The sequence below is a fragment of the Pieris rapae genome, chromosome 2 (genome assembly GCF_905147795.1).
Source record: "Pieris rapae chromosome 2, ilPieRapa1.1, whole genome shotgun sequence".
Classification (NCBI taxonomy): Eukaryota; Metazoa; Arthropoda; class Insecta; order Lepidoptera; family Pieridae; genus Pieris; species Pieris rapae.
The window spans coordinates 1,159,173-1,178,600 of record NC_059510.1 but is presented as its reverse complement, the minus strand read 5'-3'; the positions used below and the strand labels follow the sequence as shown (position 1 = coordinate 1,178,600).

The following is a 19,428-nucleotide window of genomic DNA, read 5'->3' as shown; positions in this document are numbered from 1 at the left end:
TTCAATCACAACATCGTGCGTTTTTTCTAGGCACGTAACAATCGTACGTAGGAAAACAATCGACAATCTTCTTTGCATTAAATGTTTTGACGGGTGGAACATACTGCATGAGCCTGCTTCCAGAATTGCTAAGACTGTATGTGTCTGAATAGTTTTCACATCCCTGAAGTATGCTATATGAATCCGAAGTCACGAATTCCGCATATGGTTTCACTGCTTAATGATTTTTTCAGTTATGTGTATCCAGTTCCGAAACTGGATATATTTGTTTCAGGTTTGAGTAGAGTGAAGACTGAGGGATGAATTAAGATTTTTAAGTAGTTCTAAAAGTTATTAGTATTATGACACATTCTAAATGACTTAGGAACTAGACAAATATATCCTACCTTTATCATGTATTGAGGCTTAGTAATAATTAAATTACATAGAAGTTTTACTTCTGACATGTGTACTTTGTAAGCACGCACTTTAGTTCAAAATATTGCCTATCGTTATCAGTTTTTGTTTGATATCCTGGGTTTATGTAACACTATTGTTTGTGATTCGCCAGTTCAGAATAATCGTTACAAGAAGGAGACACCGTATCTACTACATTATATGAAAAATGTATGAGATTGAGAAGGGCAAAACACAAGACTTTAAAAAAGATAACATAATAGTAGCATACTGCATATTATATATTATGCCTCTTGATTAATATTAATTTTGTAATGAACTAATTAATTTATAATTAACATGTAAATAAAATTTACATAGCTCTGTAAACATGGCTGCAATAATATACAAAAAAGGTTATTAACCTTTTACTTTTGAATCGTTATTTTCAGTTGATTTTGTATGCAAATGGAGCGTCAGAAAGAATATTTTCAACATAAAATTACATTTTAGAATTAACACTTCCTCCTATTTGCCAGTTACGCCTACTATTTGGTGTAGAGCTGATTATACTTTAACTTCCATATCCTGTCAGTTACCAAATCAATAAACACGGAAATAACTCTGTAAAGTTAGGCCATTGGAATTTCTTATTATGTATTATTTCTGGATTTTATATAATAGTCCTTATGTTAAAAAGCGTATTGTTATTTACATAAATAATAGGAAAGGGTTTAAAAATATATTATTTACATATGATCAAATGCCGCCGGTCGACAGATAGGCTAGACAAATTTACAATTGAATTTGCTATAAGCTTTATACCTACTCAAGAAAAATTAAATTAAAAATGTAGAATAAATTTTTATTTCACAAACGTATTTTCTACAAAATTGCTCACTTGTAACAACAGCTGCACGTGGAAAGTAATTTCTTAAAATGGATTGCGTGTATTGTGTAATGAAATACCTAATTATTTCTTACAACTACTTTGTTAAATCATTTATTGGTTGGAAATCTGTAAACATCGCTTTTCAATTGCCTTATTGACCCACTAGGTGATTTAATAAAAAAATAATCAAAGAAAATAAGTACACCAAAACATATTACGGTCATCTCGTGATTACGGGAGTATGCTTAGTGAATAGATGAAATTAAAGGTTTTAATAAATAGGAAAAAACACCCGGAAGTCAAGTATACTTATACAGAAATGCATACATCGGAAGTTAGAATACCCACAAGTTTTCTGGCAGCGTCTATAGGTATCAGATTCATGATTCGAGTCATCTGACCTGAATTTGCCTCATTTCCTCCATGCCGGTATCGCCTTTACGTCCGGCGTTCCACAACAGCTGAGATATCCTTAAGGCACCACCACTATATGGAATCTTGCAACTGAAATATTTGCGAACCCATTCGATTTAGGGACTTAGGTAAAAGAACGTCGCGAGCCTTCCAGCATTGAGTGTCCATGGGCGGCGGTATCACTTAACACCAGATGAGGCTCCTGCCCGTTTGCCCCTGTTCTCTAAAAATTCGGTATAAAATAAGAGTAAAAATATGGAAAAAATATCAAAGCCATTATTCTTAGTTAGGTACTATATTAATATAAAACAAATACACGGGCATATAATAGAGTTATATGTGTGTAAAAGCTTATTGTAAAAAAAACCGTCGGTTAATAAACCTCTTGCGTGTTTTTAATATTAATATATATAACAGAATGACCGTATAAGAATAATAATAGAAAAATACGCTAGTCTACCGCCTTTATAGAAAAACACAATATTCTTAAAGTTATGTATTTAATAATAGTATTTTACAATGACTATTAATAAATTGCTCTTGAACAAGAGATTTTTGTACACAGTTGATCGATCACGTTTTCCAAATATTTTTATCTATCACATAAAAACCTTTCTTTTCAGTGATAATCGCCAAAAAAATCGCGACTATCTCTAATATAAGGACAAGTGGCAATACTATAATTGTCGCTAAAACTAAGACAATTTTAAAATAACCGTACTGTTTCATAGAGTAAGATCTAATAGAGCCATAGATATGCAAATATATCCCAACGGCTCCGATGAAAGCTATCAATAAATCTAATACATATAGAAACGGTACTGGATAATATTCAGCTGTGAAATAATTGCACGCTCTAAGAGGTAGCGCCAGCCACGCGTACGTATGTAATAGAAACAAAAGCCTATACTTCAATGGAATCGTTTCACAATTACCAGTAATAATCATACCCTGAAACCAACGCTTTCTTTGTCTAATAAAGTCAAATACGGTAAATGGACTCATCTCGCACATTTCGCCTTCGATAAAGTTAAAAGTGTATCCCATGCTGGACGCCTTTAGAGCGAAATGTCCGTCAGAAATTGAGCCCTCGGGTCCGTGGTCAAACGAAACTTTCTTTTCAGAAATCGCCTGATGAGAGAAAACATCTATTTACTATTAGTTGTAAGTATCAAATTTACACTGTAGAAACCTCGTATGTCAAAAAAAGATTTAGTTTTTATTCGTAACTCTTATGTATGTAATTAATAAGTCCTTTTTACCATCCAAAACTATGGACAAAAGCACATACCTAAGAATATTTTAATTAACATTGACGAAATTAAACATTTTTTTCATTTCCTGTAATGTTTGGTTCTCTGGACACAGTAGGACGTCATTCTGACGTTAACTATGTAGTAATGAAAATAGTTTCGAACTAGGATGATTTTGGGATGTAATGCCAAAATGCCATTTTGCTATATTGAAAGATAAAGATACATCTTTGATTTGTTAGAAATATCTTACCTTAGCGACCATAAAAGAACCTTTCCAACCTAAAATCGCCTTATTGAATGCATAAAACTGGAAGCGAAACATCCCCATATCCTGAGCTACGCGATAGGCATCAGCAAGCGTAGTAATCCAATTTACTACTTCACTAGCATATATTATTGTTCCTTGGCCAAAATCATATTTATCTTCAGTGACAAAGTTCAGTATACCTTTCAGCGAGGCTTCCGTTAACAAAGTCTCTTCATCTATATGAACAATCCAATCCGAATCGCTCAATCTATTAACATTATCTTCCCAGCAATAATGTAAAGCTCTGGCTTTAAACAGTGATCCATTTTTAGTTTTATAATCACCGGGGATTATAATTTCTCTGACCTTTTCATTTTTTGGAATAAAGATGGGGTAATCGGTGACAACTTCTAGTATAAAATTTTCAAGACCAACATTTTTACAAATTTCTAGATTTCTTGGTATATTTCGTAAAATGAGATTTGGAAATAATCCTCGTGTAACCACTCTTATGCACAAAAACGGTGCACGTGTCAACGAACTTTTCAATTCCACGTTTTTGGGGAAAGTGTTGTAAAATACAAGACCACAAAAGTTAAAAATCGTTGGAATAATTGAGAATAACGGAGATAACCTTAAAATGTATAATATAATGGTGCCAAGTAATCCATAGGTCCCGAAAATATTTATGCTGCTTTCTTGTCCTTTATTAGTACCACTTATAAAAAGAAAAATTAGTAGAAAAAGAAACATACAGTGAAAAACATGCTTTCCTTTGTATCCTCCCATTTTGTTTAAAAAAAATGTGTCACAATAAACACAATACCTTCACATTTATAAACTATCAATGCATTGCAGTTAAAAAAACTGTATCATTAAATGTTAAGTACTTAACATTATCTATTTGCATGTAGCCTTGAGTTTTATTGCTTTTTGATGCAGTGTCACACATTAATAGATTCGCTAGTTACATTACATATAGTCCCTATTTATATATAGTATTTTTTGACAAAATTATAAGCTGAATATAGCTTGTGGCGGCGTCCATGCTTCGGGTTGTCTTTCTCCCTAAAATATGGCAAGGGGGCGGATGGCTGGCCATGCGTCATACTCGTGAACGGGTGCTTCTTGTGGTGACTGGTCGTACTTGAATTCGTGTATGCGGTGATATTAGTTGTTTATACTACGTATTTGCGTGTTGTTCTCACCAGTATGTAAGTGCGTACTCCTATTTCACCATGCCTCCTGCTGATAGAGGACAAATCTTTGTTTTTAATTTATTTTATTATTCTTTATTACTCAATATGTCATATGGAACATGGTGTAGTGGTTGCAGCTCCTTACAAATATTGTGTAAAAAAAACTTGGCGATTAAAAAGAGTGGCGGAGAGTTTATTGCCCGTTCATCTCTTCCGTTCTACGCCCTTGATTTTAGAACTGGCAGTAAATGTAAAATTAGAATCATTTAAAGTATATTTTAACGTTCATAAGTGTACATTATGTTACCTATATGAATAAATGATTTTTGATTTGATTTTGATTTGAAGACACTAGGTATTCTGCTGTGGTTCATAACTGACAATAATATTGTTAGAGACAGGTTGACAAAATATATACTGAAATATTTAATCATTAGTGTAAATACTGCTTGCTTACAACAAGTTTCATTTATATCAAAAGATTTTTAATTCCCACTGGTGTCACAAATTGTAAGTAGCTATCATCTCATCTCTTATCTCATTGTTATAGCTCATCTGGTTTCAATGATATTGGGGAACCAAAGTTTAGATTTTATGAATGAAACAGCCTACAAAAATTATAGTAGTTAACTAACCTATTCCAATCATGTTTACATTTAAGAATCTGAGTATATCTACTAACAATATTAATGTAAATAGAAATAAGTGAGAGTGAGCCCTTTCCAGGCTTCTGGTGCGATCTTGTCTAGTGGATTGTTTTTACAAAGAACCCTGAATTAAATATAAGAATGACATGCATCATAAGTTTTATGTAAAGCACTGTTTTCTGAAACGCAGGCAATTGAATGGCAATGGTCAAAACAATAATCATCATCTATAATGCACTAAGCCTGCTTCTCTATAGCATTTAAGACACCCAGATGACATTTGGCAGCACCAGCCCAGGCACCAAAGTACTCCAGAAGCAATTCATCATAGAGTCCATCAATAAAAAGAATGCTTACCATATATGAACAATATAATATTAAGGTATAGCTTGAAATAATTTTTCTACACATTTGTCCTCCTACACAATCTACATTATACTTAGATTATAAACATCTCATATTATTTATCTTTCATCTCCTGACAACATTGTTTGTTTTTTCTACGTCTTTTAGGTAACTCTGCATTTTCATCAAACATGACATTGTCCAGCTTAACAGTGTCTTGAGTAATTCTTGCCTCTAAAAAAGAGATAAATAGATATAATAACTATCTGTAATGTTACTTAAAAGAACTCCTTATAATATTAATTACTTACCAAAGACACCAGGCTTAACTTCTCGGGCTTGAATGACTTGAGTTTTCAGTTCTATCTCAATTTCCTCACTAAACTTAATCATCTGAAATGTAAAATATAGTACATACAGTGATGAAATTCTGTATAACTTTAAACTTAAATAAAACATACTTGGGCATCTAAATAAAACATCTTAATATAATAAAATTCCTTTAAACATTAGTAGAAATATCATAAAAATCTATGTTAAATCGTAATTATTGTAAAGTGACGCAATATGTAACTTACGGCTTTTATTGCTTCTTCATCTTTGACTTCTTTATTTTTCTTATATTCATCGTTTATTTTTAGTCTCGCCGCAGTTAGTGCCTTAAAGTCCCCATCGAAAATTTTAAGTCGAGTTCGATGCAGACTTTTAAAATTTTTTAATACCTAAGAAGGTAAAAATTTTATAAAATCTTTTCAAAGGCAAAGCATAATATACGTAGTATACATACGGTATGTCTTAGTTTTTCCATTTTGAACGGGCGAGATGCCTAACTTGGTGATTCTGTAATAGCTTAAAAGTTAAACGTAATTAATATTTAAATATAATAATGATAAAAAAATACAATTTACAACAGTTTATGACAATTTACAGCTACAGCTTATATCAAAATAAAAACATATGTAGAAATTATTAGTATGTATATAACATATGATATAACTATAATTTTTTTTTTTTTTTTTTTTTTTTCCCCTTTCTTGGCCTGCACGGTTTGTGCGTCAGCCATGTACAAAAGTTAGGAAGTGCATTATTAGGTTTATTGGATAGGAAATTAGTACGGAATTTGGAAAAGGATCAGATAAATTTTTTTATAAGTACGTATATACATAAAACATAGGTTATAATTTTATATTGTTATGAAAAATGAAACTAGCTAAAATTTTATATACATCAATATTTATATTAGATAAAAGGACAGAAATAGAAGTAGGAAAAGGAATATTTATGGATAAAAGCGAGGATATAAAAGCGGAACGGTCATGTCTATTACAGGCAAAAAATATATGGTTAAAATCCCCAACGTCATTGCCACACTCACATGTGTCGTCAGGCAAAAGGTTAAGCCTTGCCAAATGCAAGGGTATGCATGCATGGCCCAGCCTCATACGTATAAGGGTCGAAGTAATATCTTTACCAAGCGTCAAAGTAGAAAACCATGGTTTAGGAGGTATATCCCCCTGAATCATGTTGTAATACCGTCCTTTCGTCTGACTTGAAGAACGCCAAATGTTTATCCAAGATTTTATTAACTGGGATTTAGGAAGGAGAGTTAAATCACAAGAAAAATTTTTGTATGGAACCAGGTCTCCGTCATTGACCGCAGCTTTGGCAAGCCTATCAGCCTTGGTATTGCCAAAGATACCTGAGTGACCCGGAATCCAAGCAAAAGATACAGTGTACTTTTTGATGAAGCATTGATATAATAAATCGCGACATGCAATAATTACTGGGTGATTATTTATATTACGGCTAAAAGGAAATCTTTTCAACGCTTGGAGGACACTTTTAGCGTCAGTTAAAATTATTGACTTTTTAAGCTTCATTATTAAAATGTACTCCAGAGACCTCAGCAGACCAAAGCATTCTCCAGTAAATACTGAAGTCTCTGGAGGTAATTTTATTTTCTGTACAATGTCAAACTGTTGATGGAAAACGCCAATTCCCACACACTCCTCGGGACCGGGTTTGGAAGCATCACAAAAAATTAAATGGTAATGTTTCCATTGGCTGTCACTGTCAATAATATCAGTAAATTTGGCATTTGCAGAAAGATCTTGTTTACTTATACCGAAGTCAAACAAAATAGTAGGATCTAATGTTAATGCATCATAGTTAACACAAAATATAGGAAGGAATTGTGATCTGTGTGTTGGAGCTTGAAGAGCTAAGTATTTTTGGAGACTAATAATAAGGCATGGCGGCGATTTATGAGCCCAGTACGGGTAATTCATACATTCCAACAGAGACCGTAACTTAGAATAAAGAGGATGATTATAGACTTGTAATGCCCTAAACAGGAACCTGTCACAAAGAAATTGTCGTCTGAGGTGCAGGGGAGCTTCAGAACATTCGACCTGCAAAGCGTTAATAGGGCTCGATCTCATAGCCCCAGTAATTATTCTCAGAGCCTTAGATTGGATAATGTTTAACTTATGGAGAGCTACTGCACTACAGGGTTCAAGTATAAATGTTCCATAGTCTAAAATACTCCTTATTAGTGCATTATATAGAAGCTTTAAAGAGAAAGGGTGGGCTCCCCACCAAACTCCAGAGAGACAACGCAGTATATTTAGGATCTTCTCACATTTGGCACTTATATATTTGCAATGAGAGCTTCCTGTAAGTTTCGAGTCTAAAATTACCCCAAGAAATGTTGCTTCACTTTTAACAGGAACTCTAATATTATTATAAAATACAGTTACTGATGGAGGAAGTCTCATACGTGAAAATAAGACTATTATACTTTTATGAACTGAAAGGCTTAGAGAGTTATTGTCCAGCCAGACTTTTAGCAACTGAAGGGAATATGTCATAGTATCAGATATGTTGTCAATAGAATTACCTGAGATATATAAGAGTAAATCATCTGCATATTGGAGTGAGTTAACTTTACCCTTAAGGGAGGCTTCCAGATCATGAGAATATATATTGTAAAGTAAGGGACTCAAAACTGATCCCTGTGGTAAACCTTTCCAGGCAATACGGGATTGGTAGGAATCTTCTGACATTACTTTAAGCATTCTACCAGAGAGAAGATTTATTATGAAACTTATAAAAATTTGTGGGATATTCAAATTAATCATTTTTTGTTTCAGAATTATAAGGTTGACATTATCATAGGCTGCAGACACATCTAAGAATGCTGCTATCACAGGCTTGTTGTATGAAAATGCCAATCTTAAGTCTGTCATAAATATACTGAGACTATCCATAGTACCCCTGCCTTTCCTAAATCCAAACTGGTTTGGAGATAATAACCCGTTACTCTCAATAAACCATTCTAACCTATTTTTAACTAAATGTTCAGAAATTTTGGATATTACTGAAGCTAATGCAATTGGTCTGTATGATGATGGATCATTAATCGGTTTGTTAGGCTTATGTATTAGGATAACTTCGTGGATTTTCCATGATGGAGGAATATTACCTGATGTTAAAATTGAATTAATTAAACTGAGAAAATAAGAAAGGCTGGAGTCATTTAGGTTTTGAAGAAAAGAATATGGAATTCCATCACAACCTGGGGCTGAGTCCCTAAGTTTTGAAAGAACCCCTTTGAGTTCTGAAAGGCTAAACGAAATGAGTGAATCACTACTTCTGTGCTGGGAGAGGAAAGAAGGCTGTGAGTGAAAAGAAATATTATCTATAAATGGCACATATGGTGGAGCTAATTTGTCTAGAAACAAATCAACTGTACTGCTATCCATAAAATGAGATCTAGGAGGTTTAAAGGCAGATCTGAATCTCCGAATATTTTGCCAAACTTCCGATGGAGAAATGTCTGGTGAAATTGAGGCACAAAAAGATTTCCAGCCTTTGAATTTTTTTTGCTTTAATAATTTACGTGTTTTAGTTATAAGATTACTAAGAATATTAAAATTTTGTGTTGTAGAATTTTCTCTGTAATTCCTTTCAGATTTCTTTCTCTCCGCTACAGCCGCAGAACACTCACTGTCCCACCAAGGTGGTGATGGAATATACCCATTGCCACTTTTATTTTTAATTGGAAAAACTTCCTCAGCAGCCTGTAATAGGGCTTGTGTTAAAGCTTCAGCACAAAAATGATTATTGCTGTCATTTACTGGAGGTATGGTTGTTAAATTTTGTTGAACTTTATCTCTAAATAATGACCAGTTGGCTTCCTTAAGTTTATATTTAAGACGGGGAGGAGCCTTTGTCTGTTCTCTAATTTTTTGAGGAAATGATACAATTACTGGAAAGTGATCGCTTCCGTATGAAGACGATAGAGTCCACCAGTTTAATGTAGGAGCAAGGGAAGGGCTGCACAGGGTAAGATCTGGTGCACTAATACCCTCATGGGGCTGTGTCCTTCTAGTAGGACAACCGGTGTTTAGAAGGCATAAATTATAATCATCTAAGATGTCCAATATTCTAGCCCCATAATGATCAGACTTAAAACTTCCCCACATAGTATGTTGTGCATTGAAATCTCCCGTGACCAAAATAGGGCGCGGGAGGGAAGATAGAATGCTACAAATATTGTCAAAGACTTCAGTGGAAGGGTGAGGTATATATATATTTACAATACAAATATTATTTACACTAGCAGCAATAATAGAAAATTTATCACTGTGATTAGGGATGGGTATGTGAACAAATGGCACACCTCCTCTAAGAATAAGTGCAACTCCACCATACCCATCTGTTCTGTCTTCTCTAAGACAGATATGTCCTTGAATTCTAAAATTGAATCCGGGACGAAGCCAAGTCTCTTGAAGAGAGACGGCAAATGGTTTGTAATTATTTAATAAAAAAATTAGGTCACTTTTTTTACTATTAATGCTCCGGCAATTCCATTGAATCACCAGAGACTGGTTTTGAGGATGGTCTTGACTGTCCATTAGTTAAAAAACTTTTTGTAGAAGGGGCATCGTTGGACGGTATTTTAATAATGTCAGATTGTGAAAGGTACTGTATTATAGAAATGATGAGATCCTTTGTTATTATTTCTGACAAATCATTATAGTTGTTGAGACAACCTTTAGAAAAGGAAGGAATGTTGCTGTAATCTTGGATAAGCTCTGCATGCGTTTTTTGATCATATCCCTTACTTACATTTTTAGGACGAGCTTTGGGTTTCATGAATACTGTTTTCCTAAATGACTGTGTGGAAGTCTTAGTAGGGCTTGTTAAATTATAGGGACTGGAATAAGAAATATTCGGACCAGAATGGGCCGATGACGCAGAAGCAACAACGTCTGCATAAGATTTAGAAATTGGTGGATGGACTTTACTGGCTTCTGAATATGATATTGACTTTTTAGCCATTGTTTCTTTAATAGCTTTTTGCCTAGCATACTCTGGGCACTTTTTATCCGTTGCAAAATGAGAACCAGAGCATAAGATACACACAGCATCATCCCTTTCAGTCTTGCAACTAATACTTGAATGGTTGTCACCACATTTGTAACACCTTGGAGTGCCTCTGCATTGCATTTTGGTGTGACCAAAACGGCAGCAATTGAAACATTGCAGTGTGGGGTAAATATAAAGGTCTACAGGTAGGGAGTTGTAGCATATAAAGACCTTGGGAGGTAAGATCTTCCCATCAAAGGTTAAGACTACAGTCTCAGTTGGAATGAACTTGGAATTCTCTCCTTCAAAGATTTTCCTGTTTAACCTCCGAACTTTCAAAAGACTTCCACAATTCTGCGGAAGCTCAATGTTTTCTAAAATTTCTTTTTCATCCCATTCACACGGAACACCTCTCACAATTCCCATGCGGGTGATTGTGAAAGCCGGAATAAAGGCTTTGTATTTATTTGTGTTGAGAGATTTATGATTTAAAAATAAGTTAGCATCTTTAAATGTCTCAAATTGCAATGACAACATATTCCTCCCTATTTTTTTTATACTTCCCTCTACAATGCTTTTTACATAATTTTTTTTAAGGAAAAATCCAAATTGTATGGGGTGAACAGATCCGGTTTGATTTGTTTCCATGATTTTTTGAACATGGACAACATAAGGCGCAGGGTCTGACGCCTGGTAAAGCGACCTAGCAACGCGAGGATTAATTGAAATATTGTTAGAGTGGGCAGCCTCATTTGGGGGTATTTCTGTTGTTTTAACATCAGACTCGATGACTTTAGGAGTTATATTGTCTTTTAAATCATTAGGGAAATTTTGGGAACTTTTTCTCTTTTTTTCATTTCTCACAGATACTCTTTTTCTTTTAACAGACTTCGTGCTATCCGAACAGTCTGTATCGATAATGGAACCTTCCGTTTCCATTCCAGACGCATCGATTGTAACTACATGAGACACCTGGAGGGATGTCCCTCCAGGGTCTTCGGGCTCCATCATGGACGACAAGAGAAAAATTCTTATCTACATATAATAAAATAAAATAACTTACCAGGCTATTAAGACAAACTAAAAATATAAATAATCAACAATAACTACTACTATATACACCTTATAACTTAACTGATCCTGTATTTTTTATTTTAATTTAATTTTCAAAAGTTAAGCCAAAAAAAAGACGCCCGCCTATTTTTACACTTCCCGCGCTTTTTATATAACTATAATTGAAATTTGAAATTGATACTATTTTGGCTAATGACATTGACAGCAAAATTTCTCACGCTTTTTCTTGCCATTTTCTTTTCTCAATTCTTCACGTTAGTTTTCTAAACACCGGCTAGACAACATAACATAGTCAAATATATATAATGATTAGTCTTAGTATTAAACAATTTCTAATAACCCGTACCTCGTGCTGCGCGCAGTTCCACTCTTTTCTATAAATATAGATTGTTAGTAAACTTTTTCCTTTATGTGCTTTCTGTTTGTACTGGACTTATACTATTCAGCCGAAATATTTGGTTGGTTGGTAGAATAGTGCATTGTAATTTGTCCTTAGTTACAAATAAAAGTTATAAGGCCATCTAGAAACGGTAGATTCTTGATGAGTAAAAAATGCAGATATTAGAGATAAAACGTAAAATAGTTACTGATATGAATATAAATATTTGACATTAATAATAACCTATCTAGTCCAGCTATTTAGAATAAATTCTTTTACAAATGAAAGCGCATATTTTTTTAAGTACCTAATATTAAAATCTATACTTACATACATATTTATTTAAGTCTAATAAAAAATAATGATCTATTCGTAAAAGCAACTTCTAGCCTTTATAATTAATTTGTTTAGCCTTGAATCTACATATATAGGTACATATACATTAACGCAATGTTTCCAAGGGAAATTACCTATTCTATCGTGTTTCCACGTAGACAATCACAGATATCAAAACGGTGAAACAGCTACCATAGCTAAGTTATTCTTTCCAAATGTTGTTTTGGCCTTTTTGATAATTAAACAAATGAAACCAACGGGATTGATTACCCAGATGTTGACAGGTCACGGTGGATTCTTGTCGTATCTTTACAGATTCAGGATTAGACCAAGTGCTGCCTGTCCTTGTGGCAGATAAGATACAGCTGAGGAGACGGTGTTACATGTTCTGACCGATTGTCCAATGTATGGATACGATAGGTATAACGCTGAGCAAGCTATGGGCATAAAACTAATAGAGACGAATTTAAAGGAAATAATGTTCAACATTAGGTTAAAAGTCATCTTTTGAGGATATGCTGTAAGGGTCTTACAAGAACTAGTTAAAAGAAATAGGAAGTAGTGTTTTTCATCCGGGTTACCAATACCATACCTCCATACCTCCGACGACTACATAGTCGGAGAATTATCTAGAAAACATTTTTGTAAAAAATACATGCTTTTGAAGTACATATCTGGAATATGACAGACGGCTCCAAACTCACTTTGGGCAAGGCAATCGGTGCAATCCTATTTCCTTTAACACCCCATTCCATATTGTAATTAGAAAATTATCACGAAAACAAATATAATATGAAATTGCGAAAAATCTAAAGAAGTTTTTAAAATAACATATTTTCCAAATTCTAAATATGTTATTAAAAAAACAATGTGGCACTGGGGGACGATAAATATAATTATATTTTTTTTTAATTCTGCAGTATTTTTTTTCTTTGATATTAATTGAATCTACCACTATATCAGACTCAGAATAACACGTCTATCTGGTTTGTCTCACTCTCAAACAAGGGCACCGGCCGCGCTTACGGTCCGTCAGCAAGATGTGAATACGCAGTATGCGATCTGTCCCACTCTAACGCACGTGCGCTACGTCACCGATCACGCCAGACCAATGTGAGACGGAGTAAGCATTATGTCCTAGAGCAAGACGTATATTGGCCGCACCGATAATATAACGTCATCGTGTAATTATTGTTATTATTTTCGTTATGGAATTTCTTGATTCGGTCGCCGTGCTCAAAGCCTTTTTATGTAATAGTATTTATGGCCAGACTATTTTTAATATTAGAATCTCCTAAGCGGAAATATATTATATAATTACTCATTGCTCATACATGGTTAGCAGTAAATATCACCGTTTGATATAATAATTTAATATCATATAATACTTAGTACCCGGATGACCGAGCGTCGCTCGGTATTTTTTAAAATATATACATACTAATAAAATAAAATGATGAAATATGAATAATATTTTTAGATCTTACCGACAGAATAATAAAAAAATATGAACAGGTTATTTAAAGAAAAAAATCATCATCATTCCTAGCTAGATCGATTTACCGCCCCCGAAACCCCCCGTATACAAAATTTCATGAAAATCGTTGGAGCCTATTCCGAGATTCCAATTATTTATATATATATATATATATATATAAGAATTGCTCATTTTAAGATATAAGATTTATTATATAATAGTACATCGCCGATCGCGCATGGTCTTTCAAAAATGAAAGAGTTTGATTAGCATTACTTGCTACTGGTTGCACAGAATCAAAAACTTTATACATCTGTAACTTGTGTTCCATTGGTCACTCATATTTATGGTTTCTTGATTTGTCAAAATAGTATTTACGTCAAATGTCTATTGATCATTGACCTGATTGACGTCTTGCGGAGTGTTTACCGAATACCGACTGCAAGTGCAGTCCCGAACTCCTGACGGCTCACGGCGGCGTATTATTAGTCTGTGGTACAAATATATCGTTCTCTAATCTTTATGTGTACAAAACAAGTATAGAGAAAATTGTGATTAATTTCGCATATTTAACAAAATATTTTGTTTAAACAATTGGAATCCTAAAAGCCCACATTTATTATTAACATTGAATTAGTCAGTAGGATAAGTGCAATCATCACACAGTTTTATTAGCTACGTGAACAGTGTAAATAGGTCTTGTGTTAATGTAATATAAAGCTTGTTTTAGTTGACCTACAAGTGTAGTTGGATTCCTTTGCTATTGCTACAAGTGAATCACGGAGATCTTCAAACATCTGATTTTTACATCCGGGTAAGTTTAGCCTAAAAAACTTATATTACCGATTTCTCTAAACAAAAACAAATACAAAATAAATTAACTTTACTAATGTATCTTTGGAACATAAAAATTTACGTAGATTTCGCAGTTGATTCGATCGTTCAATCAAATGCAATTGTATGTAAGTAATAAATTTACCAAGCCAAGAGGATGTGTTTTCACTAACAGAAAATAAGGTATATTAATTTGGATAGTATAATCATGCATATTAAAATATATTTATAATTTATAATTATTAGACAAATAAAGTCTGTAAATAGTAAATTAAATAATTAGACAAATAAAGAACTTATCTTATTGGGTTGGATCTTATATTCAATACCTTGAATTTGATTATACTGAGTATGTAGGAGTCTCGGGGGACCTTGATTCGAAAACCTCTGTGAGATTTGGAGTAATTTATGCTGCTTGAGTTGTAATTTAAGCTAATTAATTTTTTTTTTCGATGTTTTGTGCAATATTAGAAATTTGTAAACAATCCGCCAGAACAGTGTGTTAGTGTTACAGTGCAGATTATTCGTTAAAAAGCCGTTACTTTTTACATTTCTGTTGTTTTCTCGTCAATGTGCGTGCTTTTATTTGTTTTTTTTTAAACTTGGTGAATTTTGCTTGGTAAACGACCGGCTTATGTGGATGACTTTGAGGACGATGGGCCCAGTTAATGTTAGGTATTATATGTATGTTTTGGTTTATTTTTATTTTTCTACTGTTATAACTGTTTCTAGTACTTGAAATTGGTTGGGGGTGATAAGTATACCCTCCCCCGACCTCAAAATCGAGGTATTGAATTGTAAACCTTAACCATCTTATTTCTTCATGGTTGTGTGTTAGTTCTTTTATCAAGAAGGCTTTGATTATATGTATATGTCAGGTTCCTTATATTAGCATAAACTGATAGCCGGTCATTTTATAATTCTATTGATACTTGTCCAAGTTTATGTTAGTTTCGACTAGGAAATGTGTTTTGAATTAATGGATATTCTTATTTATAACCTTACCACATGTGTAGAGTTTGCCATTAATGAGTCATATTCATAGAATTGTGGTGTATTCACACATATGTTTCCATTAAATAGTTTTCAGAATGTGCTTATTTGCAAGAATCTGACACATGTGAACCTTCATTTTTATTTTAAGTTAGTGTAATGTTAACCTTTGCTCAAACTAGGAACTGATTTTTAAATCTTTCTTATTGTAATCAATTAATGTTAATTATAAACATGCTGTTACGTATTATACAACACCAGGTTTATACAGACTTATACCAAATACAATATAAAGGGCTGTGTTGTCCAATCTGCCACATTTCGCATCACATTTTTAGCACAAAATCCATCCATGATTCTTAATATCCTACTTACCTTTTCCTCTAAAATAACAATTTGATAGTCTGTTTAGACACAGAAGCAGATTTAAAATTCAATTCCCAGTTTGATCAAAGGTTAAATACCTTCCTTTTATACTTAATCTTGTTATATAATTGTCTTGAAGTGATTAGCTAAACTGTAACTAAACTATGGCTTCTGGTGTTTTTCTAAATATTCGCCAAGCAAGTACTTCTTTTAGTTATTTATTGTATATCAATGAGAAAGTTATTGTGTGTGACTTTAGAGAGAATTACGATTTCTATAAATATGAGTAACTTTCTATCATTTTATTAATAAATCTTGTAAAAATTTCAACTCCAGTGTAAATAACATGGTTTAAATTCAACTTATAAAGGAACTTATTTTAACTGTACCAACTCTGTTAACAAGTACAAATCCAATCCAATTCCCTTATTTTTAACATGCTGCTCTGTGGTTATTTACCATGTATACAATGTATATGATATGTCTACCAAACAAAGCATGTATTGAAAACATTTCTTTTTCCTGGTAATTGAACGTTTATCGCAATAACATCCGGGATGGCCGTGTCGGTTTGATGAGTTCTGTCTGCGCTTTTTATGTATTCACTTGACACCATCAATAATACTGTTTATAAATATTGACGTGGGAGACTTTCTTCAAGGGCGCTGGTGTCTAATAAAAACTAAAGTATGCTAATATATCAAATCAAATCAAAATTCATTTATTCTTTAGATGCGTCTTAGGGCATGCTTATGAATGTCAAAAACGTTTACAAAGTTCGCGAAAGAGCAAAACTACGCCATCCATATAAGACATGATAATAATTCTTCATAGATTCTTAAGAATACGTGAGCAATGTTATTACAATTATTTAGCCGGGAAAGCTTTTCCCTACTTCTAAAACATTGTCCCAAAACACAAACACATGGTGATACAGTTGAAAAGTCAGTTCAAAGAGTATTTACAACAACCATCATCTTCTCTTCTCTTTAAGCGTTCTCACATACGTTGCCGTTTTACCTTTTTAATAAACATGTTAGGAATTTGCATGTATATAAACATAAATATCTGTATTCTGTACATATTCTTCAACTATTATTTATGATAAACAGTGAATCATTAGCACAACAAAGAAACACGCTTTATCTCATGAATTTGCTGTGTTTACATAGTGACATCCATTCTGACCCAGTCTAATAAAACACAATTGTTTTGCCTTGAATTCAACGCTCGCTGTTTTAATAATATGCTTACGGAATAATTGGTCTTTGGGAAATTGTGTAAGCTATTGAATGAATTGAAAAAATACCGTTTTAAATTAACATTGAGATTTTTATCCTCTTTTATTTTAACAGATTTAAAAGCGTTTTAGGCACCTATCAGATATGATAAGGCGAGTTAAGTATATTTAATTAAGTGCAGATACCGGCAAACATCTTAAACAAATGTCTTTGCTTGCGCAGAAGCGATTTTTAGGTATCACTGGGAGAGGGGGCGACGGGAGAGTGACGAATTACGAATGAAGAGTGACGAAACGAAAAACGAACGAAGTGAGTGACAATAACGTGTCGATTGCGTGATTGGTACGTTTGTCTCGCGCTTCGATACGATGCGCAATTTTTTCCCCACTCCCTTGTTTAGAACTCAAGAAGTTTGCCGGTATCTTTAATTTTTTGCTTTTTTAAAATTGTATTTGACATTTAGTTATAGTATATATATATAAAAACCTGTAAGCATATACAAAGTCTAGTTTGGTAAATAATACCTTTGTTAAATAAATTTTCAAACAAAACAACAGCTGACTGAAAGTTTCTAAAATATGATTATTAGAGTATATTTTTTAAAATAGCCCATAAATAAGAAAATACTGGAAGCAAAAACAGCATATGATTTGCTTAAGTAATGCGTAGGTATTAATATACAGTTAGGAATGTGACTTTACAAATTGTAGCAATAAAGCTAGTCTAGAAACAGAAAATAACTTCAGATTCGTATTAAAAGCGAGATAAAAAGTGAGATCTGGTTTGCAGTATCGTGTTGTTGTTGTTACTTATAGATAATTCTGCTAATCATTTAATTATTTATTTGCAATACCGTGGGAACGATATTTAAAATGCATATACTATTATGTTAATTTATTTATTTTATTTATTTATTTATTTACACTTCGTTGCTAAAGAAATACAAATAACACAGTATATATAAATTACAAGGGATGCAACGGGCGGCCTTATCGCTAACAAGCGATCTCTTCCAGGCAACCCTAGTAAGAATAGAAATAAATAAAGAAAAATGATGGGTGCAAGAAGTGCAGAAGTTATATAAAAAACAAAATTCTATATTATATTTAGAAGAGCTTCACCGACTGAATGTCAAACATAATATATTGGATTTAAGATACATACTACCACTATGTGGAACCAGCTCCTTGAGTATTTCCGCACAAATTCGATTTATCATTCAAGAACTTAAATTACATTTTAGCAGTGAGGCAATATGGGGACATTGATAAAACTTAAAATTTGCGTGTATAATCTGCAATATGAATTAGGTCGCAGATTATGGAAATAATATTAAATCTGACCTAAAAGTGTAGTAAGCGTTTTAACACATGTGATTAGCGGCGACATGTTGAGATATAAAAACTATTCATGGCTAATTCAATCTGGGGGGTTGCCCCTGCTCTGAAAACATTATACATATGAGTCATAGTAAAATGTAATTTAATACCAGATTGGAAAGATGATATTGCAATAAATATCTACTGTTTTCATACGGACACAATTATATATACATACTATATATACAACTTTAATTAGTAACAAAGGAGGAGGCTGATAAGACTATCAAAACTTGACACTACTAACGCCCGACCCAAAAATTAATCCACAATTTTATAACAATAACAAAATTGAGAACAATCTGAGATCAGACCGTGACAGTCGATCGATCTATCTGCATCCCAATAACGAAACCCTGCAATTTCTTTGCTCTTTATACTCATTACTCATGTTTGATAATCAATATAAATCAAAATACAAATAGTATTAAAATATACATGTGTTTGTTTATAACATATCAAATACCTATTAATTATTTTAAAAACTGGTGTTAGTGAAAATCTTAAGATAGGCTTAGTTGAACTGTCATTTTCACACAAAGGTCTATCGACATAAACCGATCCGACCTACCATGGATAGCTTGTATCGACTGATCATTCG

General features: G+C 33.2%; 3 protein-coding genes across 4 annotated transcripts in view; 1 reads left to right on the top strand and 2 right to left on the bottom strand.

Moving 5' to 3' along the window:
- Positions 1-1,232: 1,232 nt before the first annotated feature.
- LOC110995618 (beta-1,4-mannosyltransferase egh) lies at positions 1,233-4,248 on the bottom strand. 2 transcript variants are annotated; one of them, XM_022262872.2, is made up of 2 exons: positions 3,188-4,248; positions 1,233-2,812 (listed from the first exon to the last, which is right to left on the bottom strand). In XM_022262872.2, exons 1-2 carry the CDS (start codon positions 3,971-3,973, stop codon positions 2,255-2,257), a joined length of 1,344 nt encoding a protein of 447 aa, XP_022118564.2. In that variant the 5' UTR covers positions 3,974-4,248; the 3' UTR covers positions 1,233-2,254. The 2 variants fall into 2 exon arrangements, with proteins under 2 accessions (XP_022118564.2, XP_045490317.1); XM_045634361.1 differs by having other exon boundaries at positions 2,669-4,248.
- A 1,135-nt stretch (positions 4,249-5,383) lies between these two features.
- LOC111002055 (complex III assembly factor LYRM7) lies at positions 5,384-6,318 on the bottom strand. Its single transcript, XM_022272148.2, has 4 exons — positions 6,163-6,318; positions 5,954-6,097; positions 5,687-5,768; positions 5,384-5,609 (listed from the first exon to the last, which is right to left on the bottom strand). The coding sequence occupies exons 1-4, from the start codon at positions 6,181-6,183 to the stop codon at positions 5,491-5,493; spliced, it is 366 nt and encodes a 121-aa protein (XP_022127840.2). The 5' UTR covers positions 6,184-6,318; the 3' UTR covers positions 5,384-5,490.
- Positions 6,319-14,445: 8,127 nt separating this feature from the next.
- LOC110992570 (protein draper) overlaps positions 14,446-19,428 on the top strand; it is a 34,617-nt gene continuing 29,634 nt past the window's right edge. The window contains exon 1 of the mRNA XM_022258444.2: positions 14,446-14,828. The gene's annotated coding sequence lies outside the window, so the exon portion shown is untranslated. The remainder of the gene's footprint in view (positions 14,829-19,428) is intronic.